We start from the raw sequence: 26,062 nt of genomic DNA on the forward strand, positions 1-26,062 counted from the left end.
GAATTTACTCCAATATGCTTCATGAATGTAAGATCAAAATGTACATTTTTCTGGCAATTTTGTGTGGTTTCAAGCATGGAAGCCTTGCATCAATCTATTTCAAGGTTGGAATGGTTCATTTCAGTTTTCTGTGACCATAACATTTGAAATTTGCTGCTCATAATGGCTAGGTTTCATTCTAAGTTTGGAACAGCATATTTTGTTCTGACCTTGAAACAAATTCTTGGAATACATGAATATTGTTTCAAGCTCACATACTTAAAAAGATATATTGAGCTTCATATATTTTTACATACCATTAATCTAAAGTATGCTGGTGATATTTTATCTTTCCACCTTGCCACCTATCTTTCTGATTTTGTTGGATTCTTGTTTTTTTTTTAACCAAAAGCCCTTTCTGTCTCAGTGTTTGAAAAAAGGAGGACCAACAATTCTTGAAGATGAGGAGTCTTTGATCCCTGCAGGTTTACTTCCCTTTGGCTGACGTACAATTTTTCTCATTTTCAGAATTTCAAACTAGTTTAAGATGGATTTTTAATACTAGGATCACACCATACTCTTCTACTTCCCAATTATTCCAAGCATAGGCACTCAACATTAGAAAGCATGTAATAAAGTTGAATGTCTATATCTGGCATAGTCATTAAACGAAAACACCAATACATAAAGCTGTCTGCAAGCATCCACTTTCTTATCACTTAAGATTCATTAATTCAGTGCTAACAAAAAAAAAATGAAAGCAAGGGTTAAAAAAAACTACCTTTATTTTTCTTCTTCTTCATCCATTACATATTTTTAAACAGGGATGTGTTTTATTATTCATACATTCAGGCAATGTTGATTTTATTAGTTTAGACCGGGAAAAAGCATATAAATGCAGACATTGTTGATTTAACCTGAACACAACTGTGTAACTTTCTACTGACCAAGTCATGTGTGAGAACATTCTCCTTAGCATTAAAATGGTGTACTTAAAATATTGCTGAACAGCAATGTCTAGATTCCAGTCTTTGCAGTAAACGAACAAGCTTTACATTGATTTAATCTTCATTATAACTGGATTAATATACACAGTGTTATGTGAAAGGAATTCTGATCATATAAACACTGTACAGGGCAAAGAAAACCTTGAAACGGCTAGGTGTATGATAAGAAATATATAGCAAGTATTTACAAATATAATAGAGAAAAGAAATTTGGTCAAATACTGCAAAGAAGGTGTTAACCACCTACCTTTTTCCTTTTAAAAAAAATCAGCCTCTTTTAGAGCTTAAAATATAATCAGCTGAAATGGTCATGGAACATTTTTACCAAATCATTTAGTTTATGTTTTTATTGGTCAGGTCAAGTTGGTAAATTAAGAATGTATTACAATTATTAATAGCATCAGTGATTAACAATAGCCAAATTTGCACAATGTGTTTATATGTGTGCCTAATTCAAGATAACACACTGCAGTTTGGCAGTTAAGAAAAATAAATTATAAAACAATCCCTGTAAATGCAATAATGAATTCAACTGGTGTGCATTTATCAATTAATACACATTTTGAATGTTACCATAAGATATTAAAAATAAATAATTATGCCCAAAGGCATGCACTGATAGACAAAAGTTAGCTCTAGGAAACCCTTTTTTATAAGAAGACACATAATTTGAGTTTTGGTCAACAAATCTGTCTAGCCATTTTATTTCCTTTACTCAAATCCTTATGATACTGGCAGCTTAACATGATAAACATACACTTCTGTCATTATGGCTTTAAACAAAGCAAACTGACGGGAGAACGGGGAAGAGAAAGAACTGCCTTTTCTAATGAACTGTTATTTCATAACACAGGCACTTTGAGGAATTATCAGGAAAGTACCTAATCAATCCAATCAGCTGTATTTTAGTGATGCAGTATTTTGTTGAAATGTAAGAATGTTCTAGAAACCCCCAGTGGCAATCATAAACCACAGAGTAACATTCATTGAAGGAAGCATTGTGTTTAACCCACTTCCATTTTCCTTTCTTAAATCAATAAAATACATACCTTAGTTTATTACTTGGCACATCCAGACCTTCATTTTTAAAACTGTCATTCAACAATATTTTTGATTAACATTTTGTGATTTCCCACTCTACGTTTGCAGTTACTTCCTAGGAGTGTGGTTTTATAACCCTTAAGCAACTTTTAGTTGATGTTTCAGCACTGATGTCATACATAACTGGAAGCACGACTTGCATTATACAAATATTTGCATTTCAGTACAAGCACTATTGCCACTTTAACTACACTGCATCTCAACTAGAGGTACAACAAAAGCAGATTTGAAAGCCTAGATTTTACAAACACTGATACACTTCCTTAGAAAGCACAGCATTTAGGCTTGTCTTCAAATGATTCATCTAGCTTCTGTCTTAGTACCACCAGGCAAGTGACTATACCATATTTGTAACAATATTAAGTGGCAAATTTGCAAATGTAGTACCACCGGAGCAACAACTGGAAAAAAAAAGTAAAAAAAAAAACCCTATTACTGAGAAAAGAAATCTTAAAGCAAGTTATTTTAAATGCTTGGACAATAATAGCTTAATTTCCAGTGTTCCTTCTTGTAATCGTTTTCTGTATGGCATCCCCCAAACCTTAGCAAATACCAGGTTTATAAAATATCTGGCTTCAGCTGAATCACTGCTAATGTTTTCTAAGTCAAATTTTATGAGGAAAAAGACCACTTTTTTGTATCTCGGTGATCAAAAAGGTACTTATGTTGACACAGCATTAAAGCTCCCAGGAAAGATGATCCAAATTAAGAATGTTGAACCACCAAATCAAAGCAAGTATGAGAACCTTCTCACTTAACGATGATGCTGGAAAATGAGTGGAAACTAGAGAGATGACTGATCATGATATAGCAGATGAGTAAGTGAGTAATTCCACACCGTCTCCTTTCCTCCAAAGTCATTTGTGACGTTGAATGGTTTTCCTTTTCCTTCGCTTGAAGAAACAGCAGCACCTAAAATTGTTCATAAAAACAATCTTATATAAACAGAAAAGGTATGCTTGATAAAGGTTACCCTGTAAGTTATCATGTAGTTTTGAAATTGAAGCCATTCAGATATTAAAATGCATTATAGCAAATAAAAAATATATAATAGTGAAGACACGTAATACAGACCACTCCATTATGTATCTAAATAGATGGTATGATAGCAAAACATCAAAATAAGCGCAATGCAGGCATTTTCTTACCTGGGTTAATCAGTGTTTAGAAACAATATATTACGTATGTATTGCTATGTCCCATTATTACAATTAGCCTATTATTTTAATACAGTGGACAGATTTTGGGGTATTTGAGAGGGTTGTCTTAAAAAATGGATTCTCCTTTTTCCTGGACAGCTGAGAGAGCAGCATTGTGTTACTAAAATTAGGAATAGTGTGTAGCAATACCGCTCCATAATTCTAGGATTTCTAAAAATCCTCTAGATAACTAATATTTTATATAGCAGTATATCTATAATATACATTATGTTTATACAAATTTCTGGGAAGGACATTTCCGTCCTTCTCATATTTTCACATTTTTATTTCAAGCAAAACAAAAACAAATTATTAAATTTAGTCCTAAGTAGCTATGGATTTCTTTGACATCCTTTTAAAGCAACTGTGAACAACAAAATTGTATAGTTTAAATCTTTTTTGGAACACTTTACATTATAACAATGTTATAGCCATATTCCAGATGTATCCATCTGAAACTTAACGTTTTGGATCTCTTGGTGGGGTCAGTACTGCCTACAAAATGTATGCATCTTTCAAGAGATATCAGCAATTAAATGAATAGTTTCTTATTCTTATTAAATGAATTTCTTATTCTTAATAAGAAATCTCAAAATTTCTTCAAAAAGAAATTTTTGGCATTTTTGTCCATTTTACAAAGAACTATTATTTCTGCAATGTTCATTCAATTTCTAAGGAAGTTAAAGAAATTTTTGCTTGAATGAACAGTAATGAGAAACTCAGAAATTCAAGTGTATGAATCAGGACTTAAACTTAGACCTCCAAATTGATTTATTATATTATCAGGGAATTAAAAAACATATCAACTTGGGACTGAACCAAGTCTCATTTTAGAACAAATTCTGTGGGGTGAGCTAAGTATAATCCCTTAGCAGAACTGATCTCCTAGCCTTTAAAACTATGATTAAGAACAAATCAAACATATTGTCCCACCAGAAGACTGTGTAGATTTCTCTTCTTCTAAATATTTTTTAAATTAATCTTAAGAGATGACATATTAATGTGCTTCATTGCAGAACTGAAGAAAATGAGACTAGTAACATGTCTTAAATTCTAACATCAGCTCTGTTTCTTTGGACAAAGACATTCTGTAAGGTTTCAGCTGTATTAAAAAGTATTTAAATACAATAAAATAGCTAACTGCAGCGAAATGTGTGCTCTTAAGTAAATGGTCACTAGAGGGCCTCACTCTCATATGTACTAAACATTCCAAATTCTCTTCTATTCTCTCTCTTCTCCTCAAGGGCAAAAATGTTTGTGAAGCCAACATTCATACTAAAACTGTTATTAAAAGTTATAGTTAGTCTATACTAATTTATTCTACCATGCATTAAATATTCTAAAATGTTTCAGACCTTATACAGGAAACAGAAATGAACCGTTTACCAGGAATTTGTTGAGAAACATTTTCAGAGAAACTACATTAGAAAATGCAAACATATGTTAATTTATTAGCATGAATACAGTGGTTAATAAATCTTAAATGGGATTAATCAGCTAGTCCTACTCAGAATGCTGAATTATTTTTCAAGAGACCATTGTTTGCCTTATGGAAGGGTCTCTACTGCAGCTTTTTGCAGTGATGATCTCCGGAAAAAAGATACTTTTAATTATGGACAAAACCCAACCATCTGCCATAATATGAAAATAAAACAAGGGCAGGGGAAAGAAAAAAACAACGGAGAAGTATTTTCTCTGAAAAGATTATCTTGGAAGTGCTAGTCAAAAATGTGTTATGGAGGTACCAAAGAATTTCTTTGGCCTATTAGTGTCAGAAAAGAGGAACTGGAATAGTTTGGTTTGGTTTGGTTTGGTTTATTCTTGATTGCCAGTATAGACATCATGGTTACTCTAACCAATAGAGCAAGTATATTTTGTAGTTTCTATACTCCAACTGAAGCATCATTGCAAGCTAAAGAGACTCACCTTCAAATGTAAAGCTCTTGACCCTAGCCTTATATTCAGAGGAAGGCTAGAATCACACATAATATAGAAAAGTAACAATATCATAAGTTTTATTCCAACTCAACCTGTTTTATGGGATTGTATTATGTGTTTAAAAGGATTCTTCTGAACACATTGGAGTACAATACAAAGAATACAAAGCATTTCTTTTCAAATAGTTCATACTTGTCATTTTATATGATATCATGCCCATTTTGAAAACTGATCCTTTCTTGGATGATGTATTAAGCATTTGATTAATTACTTGGGAGTATACGGTTAAAAAAAATAAGCTACTTTTGTCTTCTAAGAATGAGAGTAAAAAAGTGGGATCTTTAACTTGTAAGACTTGTTCCTTCGCTAGGCAACCTTGATAATTTGCATCTAAATATTCTCCAAAGAAATAAAATTTCCAGCCAAAGCTACCCAATTTTTATCCTTTTTATCCTCAGGGCACACTTTATTGGTGCTTCTGAAGATGCTAGGTTTCAGCCACTTTAATTCTAACTGAATTTGGCAGAATGTATCTAAAAAGAAACAAACAACCTTTATAATTTTATTTGTGAGCCAGTTTGGTCTAGTGGCTAAGGCACCAAGCTAGAAAGCAAGGCACTGTGAGTTCAAGTCTCACCTTAGCAGGTTAGATGACCTTCCGCCAGTCATTCTCTCTCTCTCTTAGCCCAACACATTCACAAGGTGGTTGTTGTGGGGAAAATAGGAGGAGGAAGGTGTGTTGGATATGTCTGCCACTTTGAGTTATTTGTATAAAACAATAAAGGTGGAATAGATAGATAGACAGATAGAGATAGATAGATAGATAGATAGATAGATAGATAGATGATAGATAGTTTGTTTTATAAAGATGGCAGTCAAACAAAATCTGCAACTAAGGGAAATAATTTCCTTTTCCTATGTTTCTTCTGTCCATATGACAATGAAATACCCAAATGCTCAACTTCCTATTTATCTCTTTAGTGGATGGGAAAAAACAAAGTATAATGGCTGACAAACAGAAGAGAAGGCTCAGAGAGAACTGGGCAACTGGGTGTCTTTGTCCTTGATCATTCAGCACAAATTCTAATAGAAGGCTGTATCACTCAGTTGGTCCCCAGTGGAAGAGAATTAAAGCAACCAGTACATTAAACTGCTAATGCAAACTCATTTTGGTTTTCTTGAATTGGGATCAACTACCTCTTCTGATGTGATGACCACCAAGAAAAATTATATTGGATATCTAGGTACATGTATAGACTAGACTGTCTCAGCAGCAGCAAAATAAAATTCAAATGTTCCTATCAACCCCATTACCTCCCTCACAATCCTTACTTGTTCCATTTCAGCTATGTCCATCTGTATTAGTTGCCAAGTCCAATATATGATGCTGGTTTTGACCCATAAAGCCTTGCATGGCTTGGCACCTGGGTCCCTTCTCCACCTTGTCCAGCCAAATTCTGACTGACCAATTAGATCTAGCTAGAAGAGATTGCTGCAAATTCCACACTTTGGGGGGTGGGGGGTTGAGGCAAAGCGGTTCTATTTTTCTGTTGCAATGCTGACACTGTGTGTGGCGTGGCCCCTCCCTATGGAGATTAGACTAGCTCCTCTATACTGAATTGGTATAAGCACCTCAAGATCAAGATTTTTTTAAAGAGTCTTTCCCTGATAAGAGTTGTTATTGTTGCCATCTTTTATTTTCTTCCTATTTTTCTAGTGCTGATGTAATTTTATTTCTTTTTAGGGTTGTTTTATTTTTACATAAGCTGCTATGAGTCTTTTTTTGATTGCAGCAGCATACAAATATGTTTAATAAATAAATAGATAGATAAAATTATAATGAATTTTAGTATGCATATTTTTAGTATGCAAGTTTTCCACCTAAATCTGCAACTGAACGAATGTTATTTTTGTGGTAAAATTCTGCATTACTTCGTATTCCCTATACTTTCAACTCCCCGGTAACCCACCAATAAAACTCATTTCACAATATAAAATGGGTTGTGCAAAAAGATACAGTGGAAAAGACAATATTATGGTGGTTACCATACTGAGAGTGTAAGGGCTAAATTATATGGTAATACAGAAAATCAAATATACTTCACTATATAAAAAAATATAGCACAAATTCAAAATAATAATGCTATCTTTAAAATGTATACAAAATAAATACTAAACATATTTACATAATATATATTATTATATATATTAAAATGTTTTAAGTATATTTGTAAGGACTGCACTGATATTTTTGCATTAACCTAAATAAAGTTGCATTATTTTTAAAATCATTATGTGAATAATCTGTCCTAGTCACAGCAATTAAAATTCACTTTCAAGCATGTAAAACAGGTTAAAAGAAAACAATAGACAGAAAAATTGACATAATCGACTGTACTGTATTATTAATTATATTATCCTACAGATATCTTAGGATATATTATCATGGTCTGTCTAGGGGCCTCTTTCAAAATTAAGATGTATTAATTTATTAGAAGGGCTAGTAGCTTTATGCAATATCACTGCCAATTTTTGTAGTTTTAATGTAACATTTTTATACACCATTATAGTTTAAGCAATGGTTTTTATAATATACTTATGGTAGTTTTATGTCATGATGTGTAACTAGGAATTAACTTTTTTAAACCACTGTTTTTATCTGCATTTTTCTGTTTATATCATGTGTGGAATGTTGAAAAGTGGAGGAAATAAATGTTTAATAAGTTTATTTCCTCCAGTTTTGATAAAGAAAAGTCGATGATGAGAAGTTATGAGAGAGGGGCTGAAGAATGGTGCTTTTTTCCAAACCAATAAATACAATTTCATTAATTATTTTGATTACTTTAAACATAAAAAACTTCCAATGATATTATGAATATAGCTTTCCTATCTGGTGCAATTATTAGCATTCATAAATTAGAAAAACAACAAATATCATTTTAGAAAATTTGTCATTCCATCTAAAACTAAACTTGGCAATAATAAATGTGAAAATTATAGACTGCTTTTTGAGATGAGTACAATGATTGAAATGTGGAAATGCACTAAAATACAAATTTGAGAAGAGTAATTGTTCTCTGAGTTTATTAGTTAGCAATTACTAATCACTAACAACTCAGGAAATATGGGTAAAAACATATACTGTAATTTAGTGCTATTAAAATATTTAATTACTTATGAAGTTAAGGTATTACTGTGGAAGTAAAATACCTGAAATTGTTGTTTTCCCTTTAAAATGGCAAATTGATGGGTAAAACAACTGTATTAAAGCATAAATTGAAATTAAAACATAAATTCAGACGTATTAGATACATCAAATCTACATCACTTCAAAACAAACAAGAATTGAAGCAGGCAAAAGTGCTCCTCAATAAGCTAGCAAATTTCTAGTATTAAAGAAGACCAATATTAAAACAATTATTTTGGTTTTTTTCCAATTGTACTTTTGTTTTTAAATACTCTGGAGCTATTTCTGCCTGCCTGTGCTTTAAAACTCACCACATGTTCAACACTTTCTGGCAGCTAATATGAGGAAAATACAAGGAAGGAAAAAAAAATCAGAATGCAGCACATTGTAAAGAAAGCTTACATTTGAAAATAATCTCATATAGTCAAGTAATACATAAGACATTAACATCAGTTAAATTAATGAAGACCAAATGAAGCAAACCACCAATGCCATTTAAAGTATTATAGTATTTCCTTTTCAACTTTCAGCTTATAATTTAGAAATTTCTTAAAATAGTTTATGGCACAACAAACATACATATCTTGCTTACTTTGTTGCATAGATCATAATTATTTCTGGGTGTTTTAATACGGTAGGGAATTTCACACCAGAGCTTGAGATATTTTCAGTTAATTTCAATTGTGCCTGTCACTAACACCATCCTTTATAGATGGCAATCTTGACTCTGAGTTATATATCCCGCTTCCTACAGAGTTTTAGTGCAGGAAAGGAAAATGAACTGTTCCAAAGTGCTTTCATGTATAAAAGCTGTACTCTTTGCTGTATTGTGGGTGAGAGTATTTTTGTGTATTATTTTAAAAATTTGGGGGAAATGCTATTTTTCTTCCTTGCTTGTAAGTGAGCAGAATGCTGTTGTAAACAGCAGCAGGCTGCATAATGGCATAAACCTTTCTATCACATTATTGTACTAGTATTTATTCTAGTAGTATTCTATATATGGTAGGTAAATTGTACTGCCTGTAGAGTCACGAAACCATTTTATAGATAAGTAAATGGAATTTCTCTGATACACACTTCCCCTGTCTCTTAAGAGTTTAAAGAAAAAAAGAACTGTTTAAATTCTGTTTAATTACTTGTCACATTTGAAAAATTAAATATCATGGGAGTTTCAATTGAAAAATTCAATCTCAAAAAATGTGCTGTCTCTAAAGAAATTATTTCAAAGAAATACATACTTGGTTTCATCCATAACTTCTACTTCAGTAGGGGCTGTGATGGGCGCATTTGAACGACCAGCAGTAGGATCATCAGTGTTGAGTTCTCCATTTGTTGAGCTTACAACCTGCAATGGCAAACAGATTCAAAAATTATGCAATAATAATTGCCTATATTTACTACACTGGTTTATTATGACAGCAAAGAGTTGGAATTAGTGTATGAACGTATTATTTAATAGGTGTTATGCAGTCAAGTATTTCTATTACTAGTCATTGCAAGATGCAATCTGGGTCAGTCACCAAGACCAGAAGTTTACTCTTCCAAGCTCCTGTACTCATCAAGGAACTTCTCTCTACTAGAATATGTGGTTTGGTCCCCTGAGGATGGGCTCCAGTAGAAGTCTGAAAGCTCAGAAAAATAAACCACAGGTCCCGGTGACTAACCCAGATTGGATCTTGCAACATTATCCTGGGACACATATATCTCCTTTATTCATTACTAATCATTCTCCAACTGCTTGTAGAAAAAGCCATCTGCAAAAATGGTGCTAGCAATATAAAATATTGCAATCCTAATATATAAAGCGAATATCCTGGGTAAGTTAATGTGAATTGAAACACATATCCAGGAAGAGTAAAACTGAGAAGGGAAGCAAGATAATTAGGTAACATAATACCAAGCATTTCATTACTATTTACTTTTTTATTCTTCATAAGTCTTTCATTGCAACAACAATTGAATTTTGCTTATTAGATGCCCTTGTAAACTATACATGCTTAGATAGAGTTCATAATGCACGTATAATAAATATGACTTTTCCTTTTAAGAACATCATCTGGTAGATCATTCATTCATTCATGCACTGCCTTAAAGTCAGTTTTTTGACTTCTGGCAGCTGTCTGGACTAGTTGCTGCAATTTTGTTGGCAAGGTTTTTCAGAAATGGTTTAACACTTCTTCCTTCCTAGGGCTGAGACAATGACTGGTCCAAGGTCACTAGCTGGCTTCATGCCTAAGGCAGGATTAGAACCATGGTCTCATAATTTCTAGCCTGATTGCTTAACCAAACACAAACTGGCTCTTCATAATTTACTAGCAGTACCAAAATCCTCATTAACATTATACTAAAGTTAACATGAACATTGTTTAAAAATACACTGCTCAAAAAAATAAAGGGAACACTTAAACAACACAATGTAACTCCAAGTCAATCACATTTCTGTGACATCAAACTGTCCACTTAGGTAGCAGCACTGACTGACAATCAAGTTGACATGCTGTTGTGCAAATGGAATAGACAACAGGTAGAAAGCATAGGCAGTTAGCAAGACATCCCCAATAAAGGAGTGGTTCTGCTGGAGGTGACCATAGACCACTTCTCAGTTCCTATGCTTTCTGGCTGATGGTTTGGTCACTTTTGAATGCTGGCGGTGCTTTCACTCTAGTGGTAGCATGAGACGGAGTCTACAGCCCACACAAGTGGCTCAGATAGTGCAGCTCATCCAGGATGGCACATCAATGTGAGATTGGCAAGAAGATTTGCTGTGTCTGTCAGCATAGTGTCCACAGCATGGAGGCACTACCAGGAGACAGGCCAGTACATCAGGAGATGTGAAGGAGGCCATAGGAGGGCAACAACCCAGCATCAGGACCGCTACTTCCGCCTTTGTGCAAGGAAGGACAGGAGGAGCACTGCCAGAGCCCTGCAAAATGACCTCCAGCGGTCCACAAATGTTCATGTGGCTGCTCAAATGGTCAGAAACAGACTCCATGAGGGTGGGGGTTGAGGGCCCGACGTCCACAGGTGGGGGTTGTGTTTACAGCCCAACACTGTGCAGGACGCTTGGCATTTGCCAGAGAACAAGATTGGCAAATTCGCCACTGGTGCCCTGTGCTCTTCACAGATGAAAGCAGGTTCACACTGAACACATGTGACGGACATGACAGGGTTTGGAGACGCTGTGGAGAACGTTCTGCTGCCTGCAGCATCCTCCAGCATGACCGGTTTGGCAGTGGGTCAGTAATGGTGTGGGGTGGCATTTCTTTAGGGGGCTGCACAGCCCTCCATGTGCTCGCCAGAGGTAGCCTGACTGCCATTAAGTACCGAGATAAGATCCTCAGACCACTTGTGAGACCATATGCTGGTGCGGTTGGCCCTGGGTTCCTCCTAATGCAAGACAATGCTAGACCTCATGTGGCTGGAGTGTGTCAGCAGTTCCTGCAAGACGAAAGCACTGATGCTATGGACTGGCCTGCCCGTTCCCCAGACCTGAATCCAATTGAGCAGATCTGGGACATCATGTCTCGCTCCATCCACCAACGTCACATTGCACCACAGACAGTCCAGGAGTTGGGGGATGCTTTAGTCCAGGTGTGGGAGGAGATCCCTCAGGAGACCATCCGCCACCTCATCAGGAGCATGCCCAGGCATTGTAGGGAGGTCATACAGGCACATGGAGGCCACACACACTACTGAGCCTCATTTTGACTTGTTTTAAGGACATTACATCAAAGTTGGGTCAGCCTGTAGTGTTTTTTTCCACTTTAATAACTCCAAATCCAGACCTCCATGGGTTACTAAATTTGATTTCCATTGATAATTTTTGTGTGATTTTGTTGTCAGCACATTCAACTAGGTAATGAACAAAGTACTTAATAAGAATATTTCATTCATTCAGATCTAGGATGTCTTATTTTTGTGTTCCCTTTATTTTTTTGAGCAGTGTATATAACCAAGCCACTTTAAAGATATAGTAGTTAAAATGGTGGCCAGGAAATCAGGGCTATATAAATTGTACCGGCAGCTACATAAACTATAAATAAATTGCTTGTTTGTTGCACAAATCAAATTTCAAATTTCTTTGGGATGGTTTTAATATGGGAACAAATCTATAGTTTTAAACTCAGAGTCAAGTGGAGAATGAATTCAGCTAATTTCTCTCTATTTTAATGTTTTCTTTAGTGCGCGGGTATCAAACTCACTACGTCATGTTGCCGTCATATGACGTATCGTGACATTTTTCCCCTTCGCGAAGCTGGGATGGGCATGGCCTGTACATGACGTACCTGACCTGCAGGCCACCAGTTTGACAACCCTGCTTTAGTGGAAATGAAAAACACAGAATAAAACTGAAGGCAGAGTACACAAACAACCAAATTGCAATTCTGAGTGACTTAAAAATATAATCATTACCGAGAGGTTGTTTCAATTCAAGTCAGAGAATTTTGAGTGCAAAAATCTTCTCTTTAAAGATGCTGTTATTGCTTTATAACTACCAAATTTATTAATATAGACTAGAATTTCAAATGCTGGGAAACTATGTTAAAGTCCATTCATTACCAGGAACAAAATGCACAAAAAAAGAAATCATTTGGCATAGATGAACTACTACTTCTCTCATCACTGAGAACCTTTAGTAAAAACTGATAAATATTTATGTTTATCAGCACATGTGTCTATTTTCCCAAAAATTTAAGACAAGCCATGGTAATTGCACTAGATTCCCATTCACACTACAAAATGACAATTATTTCCTATATCTACTAGACAGATTGATAAAGTGATTACGGAAGGTTGAGTAAGGTGAGAAATACCCAAAAGAGAAATCAAATCATCTTTCTGGAATGCTGTTAACATATATTAAAGGAGCTTGCTACATGTTTCCAAAAACTGCAGTAAACAGCCCTAAAAACAATTTAATTTTGAAAAATCTATAAGCTGAAGACTACAATCTAAAAGACATTTTACAAGAACATAAAAAACAATAATTAACAAAATACATTTTCTTAGAAATAATTTTATACTTCAGTATTAGTTACAGTGCACATACCTTTTTTAGTGAGGAATTATGGGCAGGTTTCAAAAAAATGAAGCGGTCTAATTTTCTTTCAATAAAGTAGAATGTATCATGCAGTTAAGCATTGTTATCTCTATGGCCTATCCCTAAATCACTAATCCTGTCTCAGATGCAAATTACAGTAATTTAATGTAGGAAATTAGATTATCATTAAGTATGAGAGACAACAGCAGACTAGCCAATTACAGCTAGACAAATGATTCTTCAAATATACCTCTTTTGAGAGTCTGGGTGATTTGAAACTGCTATATAGCCATTCAAAAATACACAAGAAAGATATATAATTAGCAATGGAAAGATATTGGTGTTTTTTTAAAAACAACAACGAAATAACCCTTTGGCAGAAGCAATAGAAAAGGACATCATAGGTAAAAAAAGAACTACTGGGAAAGCAGCAGGAAATAATCCAGATCCTTACTAAACAGAGAAAGAATAGTAGGTGACAGGGAACTTCCCATCTGCTTCTCTCTTTTGCACAAATTTATATAATCAGAAACATGAACTCTCTTTACATCACCTGGACTTGCAACAACTTTTACTGGATTTAGTAAACTAGTTTTTCAAGACTATTTTAGGGAAATTTAACAGCTGCAAAGGCATCATATATTTGAGATATATTATTCACTAATTAAGCAATTAACATTCATAAACCAGGCAGACAATATGAGGGGGTAGCTTTGACTACACTTCCAATAGATTATTATAATAACAAGAATGTAGTAATGTTTTCAATCATAAGCATAAAAGGACATTAAATAGGGCCTAGAAATTGTTACTATAAAGGGTGATACATATGATCAAAATATTCAATCATTTGAAGCTCTAATGGCACTGCAATTTTCATTACACATCATTCAGTGACGATTTTATTGCCTAGGAGTCATCCAAATTGGTTTCCTCAAAATGCAGATGGCTATTCTTCTACAAGCACTTGTAGAAACAAAAACACATTTTGCCTGATATTTTTATTATGGATTTTATAACAGAATACGTATAGTTACGGAAAAAAATAGAAGTAAATTTTCAATGGCAACTAAACACATGGCATTTTTGTCCAAGAAGGTAAAGATGTAGAAATAGTCATGCAAAAAAACAGAAAATACCTGTACCGAGCCACCATGTCTGTCTGCTGCCAGGTGAGCTCTCAAGTGATGGGGATTGGCCTGATGGGGGTCCCAAGCTGCTCTGTGGTCTGTTGACTGCCAGTAATATAACGCATTAAGCATGCATACAAGAGGAGGAAAAAGAACCCAAAATATATTAAATACATCACGCACCTGATCAATTGTATTTTATTCTAAATAAAGAGCACAAAAATGCACAGAGGCCTATGCATGTATAATAAAACATGTACAAATGCAGAAAAAAATAGTTTAAAGCCCCCCAAAAAAAAAAAAAAAAGATATACAATGCACTCATTTAACAACACATCAAACATGGAATCCCACGCAGAATAAAAATATTTGGAGAACTAATTTTGGAAATTATACACTTTTTTAAAAAAATAATTCATAAATTATTCTGAATAACTAGGGGTGCGCGAAATGATTTCAAAAAGAACCATTCTGATTTTGAATCAGATGATCAAGCAATACCTCCCTGAAATAAAACACCTATGATCTGAGGGTGTTTGAGAATGGAACAAAACTCAGCTTCTTATTGTCATCATTTCAAGTATTGCTTTAAGCAACTTCATTGTTTTTTGCTTCCTGTGGTTAGGGTTTTATTTTCTAAATTTAATATCAAGTTTAATATATGCTTGGGTAACAGAAAAATGAACTACTGGAGCAAAGCAGTGGGAAGTTAATTACACACCATATGCTTAAGTCAGTAGCCATTCCAGATTCAATTTTTCTTGATAGAAGCATAAAAGGAAGAACAGGAGTGCTGTGAGGTACACGCAACTGGCGCAGAGTCATTATAACTGATGCTTGTGTTGCTGAGTATATATTCTATCTGCGTCATTTCTAAAGCAAGCCCTCTTTGGGATTTTACTTTTTAATCTTGATTTTAGAGTATCATAGTTATTTGCTGATCTTGGCTATTGTGCTTGTTAATATGGAGTTACCAGAGTACATTTACAGTGATGAAATGATGCTGCCTTAGTGTACTCTGTTGAGACTATGTATGCAATCTGGACATTTGCCTACAGATAAGAAATCCCCAGCATGCATTTGGAGAACCAGATGGAAGGTATTTTGCTTTCTAGTAACTTCTGTGCTGTCTTGAGATTGAACTTCAGGATCCCTTTCAGAAATTGAAAATATCACAGAATATTAAATCCCAGCTGCATTTTATTCTGCAGAAATATAAGTTTGCATAAGTATATACTGTACACCAGTAACTTTTGATTTTGTATATGAGCTGTAAAGGTGAGTATTGCTATTGGCAGAGTCTGTCAAAATAATAATAGTGGGAATGAGTGGTGTTCGTTAATACAAAGTAGTTGTATAATTAAGTAACACTTTTCTGCAGTCAGCATAGCTATACTATTATTCTTATGTAATGCTTGGCTTCATCATCACATTTCAATTTGTGCTTGATGAAGTGTCAGTTTAATTGAGAACATTTATATTTGTAGATGCAGATACTAATTGCTAATTGAAAAAAGGCATGCACACATGTACATACACATACCTTTTGGAGAAAGATATAATAATGGATTGCTATTCTATCTATTTTTACAGCTTCATGTGTATGAAAAACAAAGCAAACAAGGAACTTTTCTGGGTGTCTACTGCTACCTAGGGCCACAATACTCGAAATGTTTTTAATTCTGTTCCATTAAGACATAGAATAGCTAGACACAGCCCATTTAAAATATTCTAACAGAACGTTTTAGTCAGACTGTTCTGTTGAAAATACTGTTTCGTTCCTCATTTCATAAAGAAGAATTTTCACTGAGTACAAAATAATAAAATGAGAACTTCAGTATTTTCATGGCATGCATCCTTAACTTATACGTATCAAATTATAGTCAAATTTAATGCTCAAATACTAAAAACATGATATGTCCATAACCTATCTTACTATATTTTAAAGTTATAACTTATTTTACATTTAAAGATAATGTCGAGATGACAACATTAATATACATTTTATTACTAGCAAACTTGTGCCCCATTGGGACACTGTTTTGGAGATATTTCCTTAGTGAGGAACAGAGAAACAGAATGACCACAAGTGGGGTAGGGGAGGAACAGTTGGAGCAGGTACACGTTCTGACTTCCTGCCAGCTTTCCTATGGAGTTTCCTTGTGGCAAGCAGGCAGGGAGTGTTGGAAATCTTTCTTTCTTCCCTTCATTTCCTTTCTTCCTGTTTCTTCCTTCCTCTCTGTTACTTCATATAACTCCCCCTTCCTTCCATTCTCACTTTCTTCCCTCCCCCTCTTCCTTACTTCCTTCCCTACTTCCTTTCACAGGTTTTAGGCAACAGAGCTGGAAAAACCTGAGCATAAGCTAACATAAAAAGTAACATAAAGAAGAATATAGTTTCTTATTACTCAATTAAGATAAAAGTACAGTATAGTAAGTTATCACTCAGTTCTTGCTCACAAAAATTATTTTCCATGTGGTTATATTTCATTCCAAAAATTCTAAGAAAATCCAAATTAGTTACAGGAATTATAATATTAATTTTACATTCAAAATTCATTGCTTACTTTTTAAAATTAAAAAAAAAAGATTCAGAATAGTCATAATAAACAACTTCAATTATTATAAAAAGACCAAGTGAAAGCCATGAGATCACTTTTACAGAATGAATTTTTTCTTTCTTAGGCCAAATAAATTAGTTTAGGAGCATCAATATTACCTCCCAAAAGAAATAAAATTCAGTAATAAAAATATGTAAAATATGAGTTTGAAGCTGGCTTCAAATCCTGACCTAAAGAGGATACTGATTATACAGAATTTTAATTAATTCCATGATAATATGTTCAAGCACTGTGAAGACAAGGGGAAATTCCCTTTGAAGACAGCAATGGGATAATCTCAAATCCATTATTAAACTTTCAAATTCCTTTTAATTATGCCTATACTAATATAATAACTTTTTAACATTATATTGTACAATACAGTATTACACAAGATTATTTAAAGTCTAGAATCAAAGCATTGATATTACTAAATGTTTCTTCAAAGAAACAAATGATATGTAATTTTAGTCACAAACTATTACTATTACAATGTAACATGAAACTGGCATGCAATATTGCTAGATGGCATACCTGATTTTTGGACTGCTGCATCTTATCTCTGTGTAGATGTGCTTCTCTATTGGAAGTTATCGCAGGATCTGAATGGATGGAACCCACTGGAGTAGGCTGCACAAAATGCATTACAGGTACATGATAAGAAAACTAGGACAACAGTAACTTTTGATTATTATTTTTTTAGAAATAGCGAAAGATTATTAGTATTAGGATTATTAGCAAGCCTTTAGTATTGGAACATGTAGACAGAGAGGAATAATTTCATTGATTTATTACAAGATTAACTTATAATAAGTAAGTTCATCAACACAACACATAAATCAATTAAATCCCTTTAAAACATCTTAAGTAAATCAAAAGAACCAATAGCCCCAAAAAGAAAACAGGAGCCTAAAGAAGCCATTTACAACTTAAGTGTTTAAATACTGTAACAGCTATTATGTAGGATAGGCAGACACAAACTAGTACACTGCATTCATGAACACTAACAAGCAATCAGAAAACACAATGCAAATTCCATAATCTCACAACACACGGACAAACTCAACAACAGTTTCAATTGGGAAACTGAGAGTACCCTAGACCAGTAGTTTCCAACTGGTGGGCTGCAGCCCACTGGTGGTCCGTGAGAAAATTTTGGTGGGCTGCAGAGAAATGTCCCCCCAAAGCACCCTCCCAAAGCAATTAATCCAGGCTGCGCCCTGGATTATGGCCTGCCCACCCACTGGTTCCCACCCTTCAGCCAAGTGCAACCCTACAAAAAGTAGTGTAGCTCTTGCCAGCCAGGAAGAGGTAATGGTGCTGTTGCACAAGAGGGGGCTGGTGGCACATGCGGGTTGAAGCGGCGATGGAGATGGCCGGAAGGTGCAGGAGCTACTTGCATTTGTGTGGCACTCCCATACCTTCCAGTTTGCCTCTCCTGGCCTGGGCTCTTCCTCGATGGCCATGGGCTGTAGGCCCGAGGCAGGAAAAGTACCGGCTGGTGTTGGTGGGACGGGGCGGAGTGAACAAGCGGAGGGCGGAGTGAACAGGTCCGGAATGGGGTGTCATCATCGTCAGTTTCTTTGTCCCTCTCGGGGCTCTGCTCTGCTCTGCTGCCCCCCCCCCATGGCCCCAGCCATCGCTGCCCGGGGAAAGCACAGGAAAAGCAAGCAGAAACATAGCGAAAGAGCTGAGATCAAGGAAAGCACAGACAAGAGAAGACGAAAGCTGCCACCTTTGAAAAGTGCTGCTTTCTGTTGCCTGTGCCTTCCAATCTCTGCTCTTTTGCCCCAGCGAGAGCTATGTTTCTGCTCGCTTTCTATTCCTGGGGGGGGCGGGGGGGCAGCAGAGACATCAGGGCTGCTCTCTCCCGTCAGCAAGCCAGGCCTGGAGGAATGTGAAGAATTGTGGGCGAGCGCTGGAGAAAGGCGTGTTAGAAAAGCCAACACATGTTTCCTGCTCTCTCTCCTCTGTTCCAAAGTAAGATTGAGTGGGGGGAAGGGAGCAGAGGGAAGGATAGGAGGGAAGGAGAAGCCCGGCTGGCTTTCCTTTGATATGGGGTTGGCGGGGGGGACCAAATGAACAGATCAAAAGAGTGCCGAGGAAGCCCTTTGGCCTCCACACAGGGAGGACCCTTCTCTGCTTGGAAGCGGTGGGAGAAACCTGGAGCTTAGCCTCAGGGAGTCCTCTTCTTATATGGAGGCCAAAGGGGAGGGGGTGTTGCCTGGTTAATAGGAGCCCGTCTTCGTTGGTGCTTCCTTCCTTCCCTCAACTCCAGGGAGCCACACCTGGCAAAAGAGGGAGAGGTTTCCTCTGACTTGGAGGAGATATGAGATGGCTCTGCTTTTCTTCCATTTATATATTTTTATATTAAAATTATTTTTTTAATATTAAATTTATATTTAATATAAAAAATAAACTTTTTATATTAAATATGTTATCTTTTTAAAAAAATTCATATTAGTGGTCCTCGGGATTTAAAGTATGAGTTTGGTGGTTCCTGAGGTCCAAAAGGTTGGCGACCCCTGCCCTAGACCAAGCCAAAACCAAAAATGCTAAGGAATTTCTGGAAGCTTGGCTTGCAAACGAATCAGTGATCAATCGACATATAATAATAAAATATAGTTACAATTCAAAAGAAACAACAAAAAGCTAAGAAGGAAACAAAAAAGACCAAAACAGATTCCCCCACCTTCCAATAGCCAACACTCAAATAAGTAGGGATTAATACCAGATGAACTAGCTAGGAAGCAGAAAAAAATACCCTGATCAAAAAACTACCAAAGTAAAAACCACACCTCTACCAATACTAGTAAGGCAAAATACTTTATATAAACAGGAAGCAAACCCCACACTCAACAGCACTGATGATGTTACCTAGTTTGGTAATAATCTTTCAGCAAGCAAACAACTAAGCTCAGAGTACCAGAGGCATAGCAGTAGTCCTTGACATATGAGAACTGGGGCGAGAATGTTAAACAAAGCAGTTGTTAAGTGAGTTCCCAATTTTATGAACTTTTTGCCCCAGTTGTTAAGCGAATCACTGCAGTTGTTAAGTGAATCACATGGTTATTACATGAATCTGGCTTCCCCCATTGACTTTGCTTGTCGGACAGTGACTGGGAAGATTGCAAATGGTGATCACATGGCCCCAGGACACTGCAACCATTGTAAATATGTGCTAATTGACAAACTGATTATGACCAAAAACTAACAAAATATTCAGGACATGATGTTGCTCACCTTTCAATTCTTCCCTGTTTGGCACATAAGAGAAGTATGTTCTTCTCAAGAATAGGCATTAAATCAGGGATATCAAACTCACGTCATCATGGTAGTGTCATGTGTTGTATCAGAACTTTTTCCCCCTTCACTAAACTGGGGGTGGGCATGGCCAGCATCAGGGGTAGGTTTCTACCATTTCTGAAGAGCAGCAGCTGCTGCTGTTTTGGCCCACCCGCCTGCCCGGGCTCTTGCCTGTCCTTTATTTCCTGCTTTTTCAACCTCAGCTGTTTTGTGCGGCACAGCTGTGGTTGAAAAAGCAGTAAAAAAGTGCTTAGCGCTGCTAAGCTGTCAGGGCAAAACTGTAAATCACCGAACCGGTAGTTACTCTGGTTGAATCCCACCCCTGGTCAGCATGTGGCACATCTGGCCCACAGGCCAGAAGTTTGACAGCCCTGCACTAAAACCTTACTTCATTTTTTAAGGAAATGAATCAACACCTTCTATTTAACAGGGCCATTCTAATTTGAATTAGTTTTAATAGTGAACTGAATGGTTTTTACAAAAAGTTAACTATGCTATGCCTTTTTAGTCACTTTGTGCCAATGCTTAGAAAGCTAAGATATAATCTTATCATAAAGAATGGAGCAATAAAACATAAGACCATTCAATATAAGCTAAATAAAGGCTACTACATTTTTATACTGTCTGTTAGAACATTCAATTTTTTTAAGAATATAAAAAAAATATTGAACTATACTTACCAGTTGTTTACCGATCCAGTCATATTCATAATCAAACATATAACCCTTCCGATCAAATAAGTCTGTAAAGAGCTTTCTTAAGTAGTCATAATCTGGTTTTTCAAAGAAATCTAGCCTTCTCACATAACGAAGATAGGTAGCCATTTCTTCTACAGGAATAAAGAAGCATAGGTAATATTAACTGCTAGAAAAATTAGTCTCAATACTGTAAGTCTCAGCTTTTTTGTGTAAAAAGAGAAAATATCTTTATAAATTAATAATTAATAAATTAGCATTATCTATTATATTTATTCAAATTGTATGTTCTTTCTAACAATTTTTTTAAAAAAAGTTTTATTGATTTTAACAACAAACAAAAACACATAAAACATAAAACATAAAAACATCATCCTCCTTCATAGATTTACAAACAGTGTATCGGTTGGTTTACCACTTTTTTTTGTGCATCCATTTCCTAGTCGCCATTATAGTTATATTACATAATAACTCATATTATCAATCAACAATTGTATAACCTAGTATCATTACTTAGTAATGATTCTAACAAATTTGTTATAAGAAATTATCACAAATAGGGAGAACCTTTTCCGATCAGGCTATTTTTCCACTGGGGGGAAGTGAAAAATCACTGTAAATAAATAAACATTATAAACAAATATGATTTGTTATAAATATAAATAAATATGATTTGTTATAAATATAACAAATGTCAACAATGTTGTAGCCAGTTCAATTACAATATTAATGGATAAAAATTAGTGAAAGTAATATTGCTTTGGGGATATCAGTAGATGAAACTTTGAGAGTTCGGATGACGTCATTCGTATCACAGCATGTTATCACTATTCCAAAATTGATAGCCAGCAATATTGCTGTTGCAATATGCTGAAAGACCTATATTCTCATGATTTTTATTTGTTCTTTATCATCTTTATTAAATAAGGAAATATCAGTGGTGTTTAAAAAGATACACAAAGTGAAAAACTTTTTGATTTATGAAAATATCTCAATCCAAATGCATTTCAGAGATTTTTTTCATAAATATTCTATTTTAAAATATATATATTATCAAAAAGAATCAGGAGATAAATTTAGAAGAGTGTGTTATCTCATAGTTATTGGGAATAATTAGTAATTGCTTCTGTACATTTTAATTTCAAGACTTAGTCCCAACAAATGATGCATATAATGGTAACCTTAATGCCCCAAATAATAAATTGTAACTGCCTTTTATTTTATTCTTTAAATTGTATTCTTTAAATCAGAGGTTGCCAACTGGTGGTCCACGAACCACTGGTGGTCTATGAGAAAATTTTAGTGGTCCGCAGAGCACTCGTATCGGCAACAGGGGTGATACCGGCAACGGATGGACTGATGCACTCAGGGAGGGTAGCATGCAGGAGATTGCGGCATCAGAACCCTTCCCGGGTGTTCCCTGGCCTGTGAGGGTGGGGAAGGGAGGGAAAGGAACCCCTGAACTGGTGCTGGGTGGTGGGAATCTGATGTCGAGGTCAGCGAGCCACATGCTGAAGACCAGATGGCTGGCAGGGAGGTGGGGTAATCTTGCAGCCTCCCTAGCAAACCCATGTCGTGGCTGCTGCCTCCTGCCTCCACACATCGAGGAGGCTGAGCACCAGCGGGAAAAGCACGGCCTCCTGAGCCACAGGAAGAGGCTGCCAGCGATGCCCTCAAGTGAAGATGTTGTGAGGGGAGGCTCAACCCCTCTCCTCAGGAGCCACAAAGCACTCACCGCCCCTCTAGCACCCGCCAAGCCTCTTCCCACCATGCTTCTCTTCCTCCTCGCCAAAAGCTTTCACATACCCAGCAGGAAGGAGAAAGCTTGGTGGCTGCCAGAGGGGCGGTGAGCACTTAGTGGCTCCTGAGGGGAGAGGTCAAGCCTCCCCCTCACAACATCTTCAACTGAGGGCATTGCTGGCAGCTGGTCGGCCTCCTCAATGCACGGAGGCAGGAGGTAAACCAGGTCAGAGGTTCCTTTCCCCCCACTCCCACCCCCTCGCAGGCCAGGGAACAACCAGGAAGGGCTCCGATGCCACGATCTCCTGCCCACATCAATCCGCCCACTGCTGGTATCACCTCTGTTGCCCCCACCTCCCCGCCAGCCATCTGGTCTTTAGCACGTGGCTTGTCGGCCTCCAGACATCAGATTCCCATCACCCATCACCAGTTCAGATGTTCCTTTCCCCCCACCCCCGGGACAGGGGGAGGTGGAGAGAAACAAAGAAAAAGAGGGAGAAAGAGAGGGTGGGGGGAGAGAGATCAGAGATCCCAGTGTTTTGTTTCTGTGGGAAACGGGTCCAAATTACTCTTCAAATATTTAAGGTTGCAGAAAGAGGCAGCCAAGCTAAGTGCCTGAAGGACCCCATCCCATCAGTTAGTGTCCAGGCACTTCAGTGAGCGGTATGCTGTATTCATATTAGTGGTCCTCAGGATTTAAAATTATGAATTTGGTGGTACCTGAGGTCCAAAAGACCTCTGCTTTAAATTAAGTAGAAGATCCTGTCTTAAGAGTCTGAAAGTTTCCCAAATTTCTTCAGGACAATATGAAAACCAAACAATAAATCTGTCTCTTATGACTGTATCAATGGATTATTTCCTTTCCATTTTCCAGCCTGAAAAGAGATAAAATTTAGATAACCAAATCAAATGTCTAATCATGACAGCTATAATATTGATTGTATTTTGGATGATTGTTTGGCTAAAGGTAACATATTTTTTTCCTAATGTCAATAGGAATTGAATGATTAAACAAGCACATTTTATCAATTGCATGTCACTCAGATTATAATGCATCAAATTATTTGCAGAGATCTAATAAAATAAAATCATGGAAAGTACTTCAATATCTTGCTTACTAGAGAAACCCAAATTAAGGCATGTCCGACAAATGGGTGTCCAGAATCCACTTAAACGCATTCAGTAAACAGAGGCCATCACTGTTATCTAACAAACCCATACAAGTTATAATAGGTACATCTTTTGACTATGTCATTTTGATCTAGTCTTATGTCACTAATTAACTTCTTCCTACAGTACAGTGTTACTGAAAATTTTCTACAGCATTAGCATCTCTGAATAGAACTGAAATATATGTCTGCACAGATTGGTACAGAAATTAACAATCTCAAAATCACTGAGACTTGTATATGTAATTTTCAGCGGAGAAACTCTGTAATTGAAATTTGTTTTCAAAATAGAATTAACATTTAAAATTGCATATATAATGTTGAATGATGTACTGAAAACACAGAACTTCTTGAGTTGTAACAACTTTGGATATATCAGCATTAGGATGTAGCAAATATATTGTGCAATTGGGAAAAAATAGACATCTCAGATGTCAAATCCTGAATGGAAGCAAACGTTAATTTTCAATCTTTGAAGTGGCTCTTTATAAATGTAATGGAAAGACTGACCAATATGATTCATGAGGGCCAATTTTAATCTGGTCAAAAAAGAAATAGAACAGTGGTTCATGTATTCATTGTGTTGTATTTTTTACAGCAATAAAATATATAGAAATGTTTTTGCAGTCCTTAAGTGTAACTAGCTTATCTTGATGTTTCAAATCAATCTCATTAAATTTCTGAAATATTCCAGACAAGTAAGTAATATATTTTTCATATTTTGGTATTTATTGCAGAAATCCATTTTCTTTTCCTTATGATAGAATGCAAACATAATCTTGAATAATTCCACAGCTCTATCGAACAGCTGTCTTAAAAATCTATCAAATATCCATGTTTAAAAAATGAACAAACTGCTGTTGTCTTAAAAGTTGCTGAAATAATTTATTCTTTCAAATTTAGATTTAATCTTATTTATTTCACTTACCACAATATTTAGTGAGCTGTGTATGTTTGGACATAAAATGGTCAGCAGAGCAATTCTTGTGAAGTATACAATGAATACAAAAATGTTTGGAACTGCTTCTTCAAAAATGCCATAAATCTGCAATATTTTCCTTCCGTAGAACTCTTATCAATTACATACAGCAATAATGTTTCTTAATGGAATACTGGCATTTTCAAAGTATGCTTTTAATGCACCAAAATTGATTTGCTATAAGACTTTTTGTAGCTGCATATCTTCTTATAGGGTATAAAGTCATCTTCAAAATATAGTATACAATCCATTAATAAAACTTTGCTGTCCACAGCTTTATCCAACCATAGAATTTTATTGTTTTCAATATCATTACCCATTTCTTCAATGCTCTGTTGTACCACAGTATTATTATTTGCTAAGAGTTTCAACAGTTCAGTTGGTTCTTGATGCATTACTATAGAAATAACTTCCTGCAAACATGGCATTATCAATGCTATGTTAGCAATAAATTCTGAAATACAGTAAAATGAGTAAAGTCTGTTTGGCTTTCCTAGAACATTTTTTTAATGTAGCAAGTATTGTTTAATGTTTAATAAATATCCCATGAAGATTTCTGAAGTATTCTATGTCTTTGTCATTTTTGCCTGGATGTTGTTTTCATGAAGATGATTAGAGACCGTCAATGGACAGCCATTTTTGGATCCCTCCACACATGTTCAGTAGGGTTCAAGTCAAGGCTCTGGCTGGGCCATTCTAGGACATTCAGAGTTGTCTAAGCCACTCCTGTGATGTCTTGGCTGTATGCTTAGGATTATTGTCATATTGGAAAGTGAACTTCAGCCCAGGCTGAGGTCCTGAGCACTGTGGAACAGGTTTTCATTGAGGATATTCCTGTATTTTGCTCCATTTAGCTTTCCCTCAACCTTGACCAGTGTCCTAGTCCCTGCTGTTAAAAAACACTCCCTTAGCATGATGCTGCCAGCACCATGCATCTCAGTGGTTGGGATGGTATTGGACAGGTGATGACCAGTGCCTGATTTCCTCCAGA

General features: G+C 35.9%; 1 protein-coding gene across 14 annotated transcripts in view; it reads right to left on the reverse strand.

Moving 5' to 3' along the window:
• Positions 1-746: 746 nt before the first annotated feature.
• Positions 747-26,062, reverse strand: part of CSNK1G3 (casein kinase 1 gamma 3) — a 65,809-nt gene continuing 40,493 nt past the window's right edge. For 6 of the 14 annotated variants that reach the window (XM_026720519.2, XM_087926910.1, XM_087926905.1 and 3 more), the window contains 5 exons: positions 21,169-21,317; positions 17,717-17,812; positions 14,592-14,687; positions 9,650-9,756; positions 747-2,999 (listed from right to left, as the gene is read on the reverse strand). In XM_026720519.2, the coding sequence (XP_026576304.1) occupies positions 2,945-2,999; positions 9,650-9,756; positions 14,592-14,687; positions 17,717-17,812; positions 21,169-21,317 (503 nt within the window). In that variant the 3' untranslated portion in view covers positions 747-2,944. Of the gene's footprint in view, positions 3,000-8,434; positions 8,484-8,722; positions 8,747-9,649; positions 9,757-14,591; positions 14,688-17,716; positions 17,813-21,168; positions 21,318-26,062 lie in introns of all 14 variants that reach the window. The other 8 variants (XM_087926900.1, XM_087926909.1, XM_087926902.1 and 5 more) reach the window with 2 other exon arrangements.

The sequence above is a fragment of the Pseudonaja textilis genome, chromosome 2, assembly GCF_049901715.1.
Source record: "Pseudonaja textilis isolate UNSWEBS1 chromosome 2, rPseTex1.2, whole genome shotgun sequence".
NCBI classification, from domain to species: domain Eukaryota; kingdom Metazoa; phylum Chordata; class Lepidosauria; order Squamata; family Elapidae; genus Pseudonaja; species Pseudonaja textilis.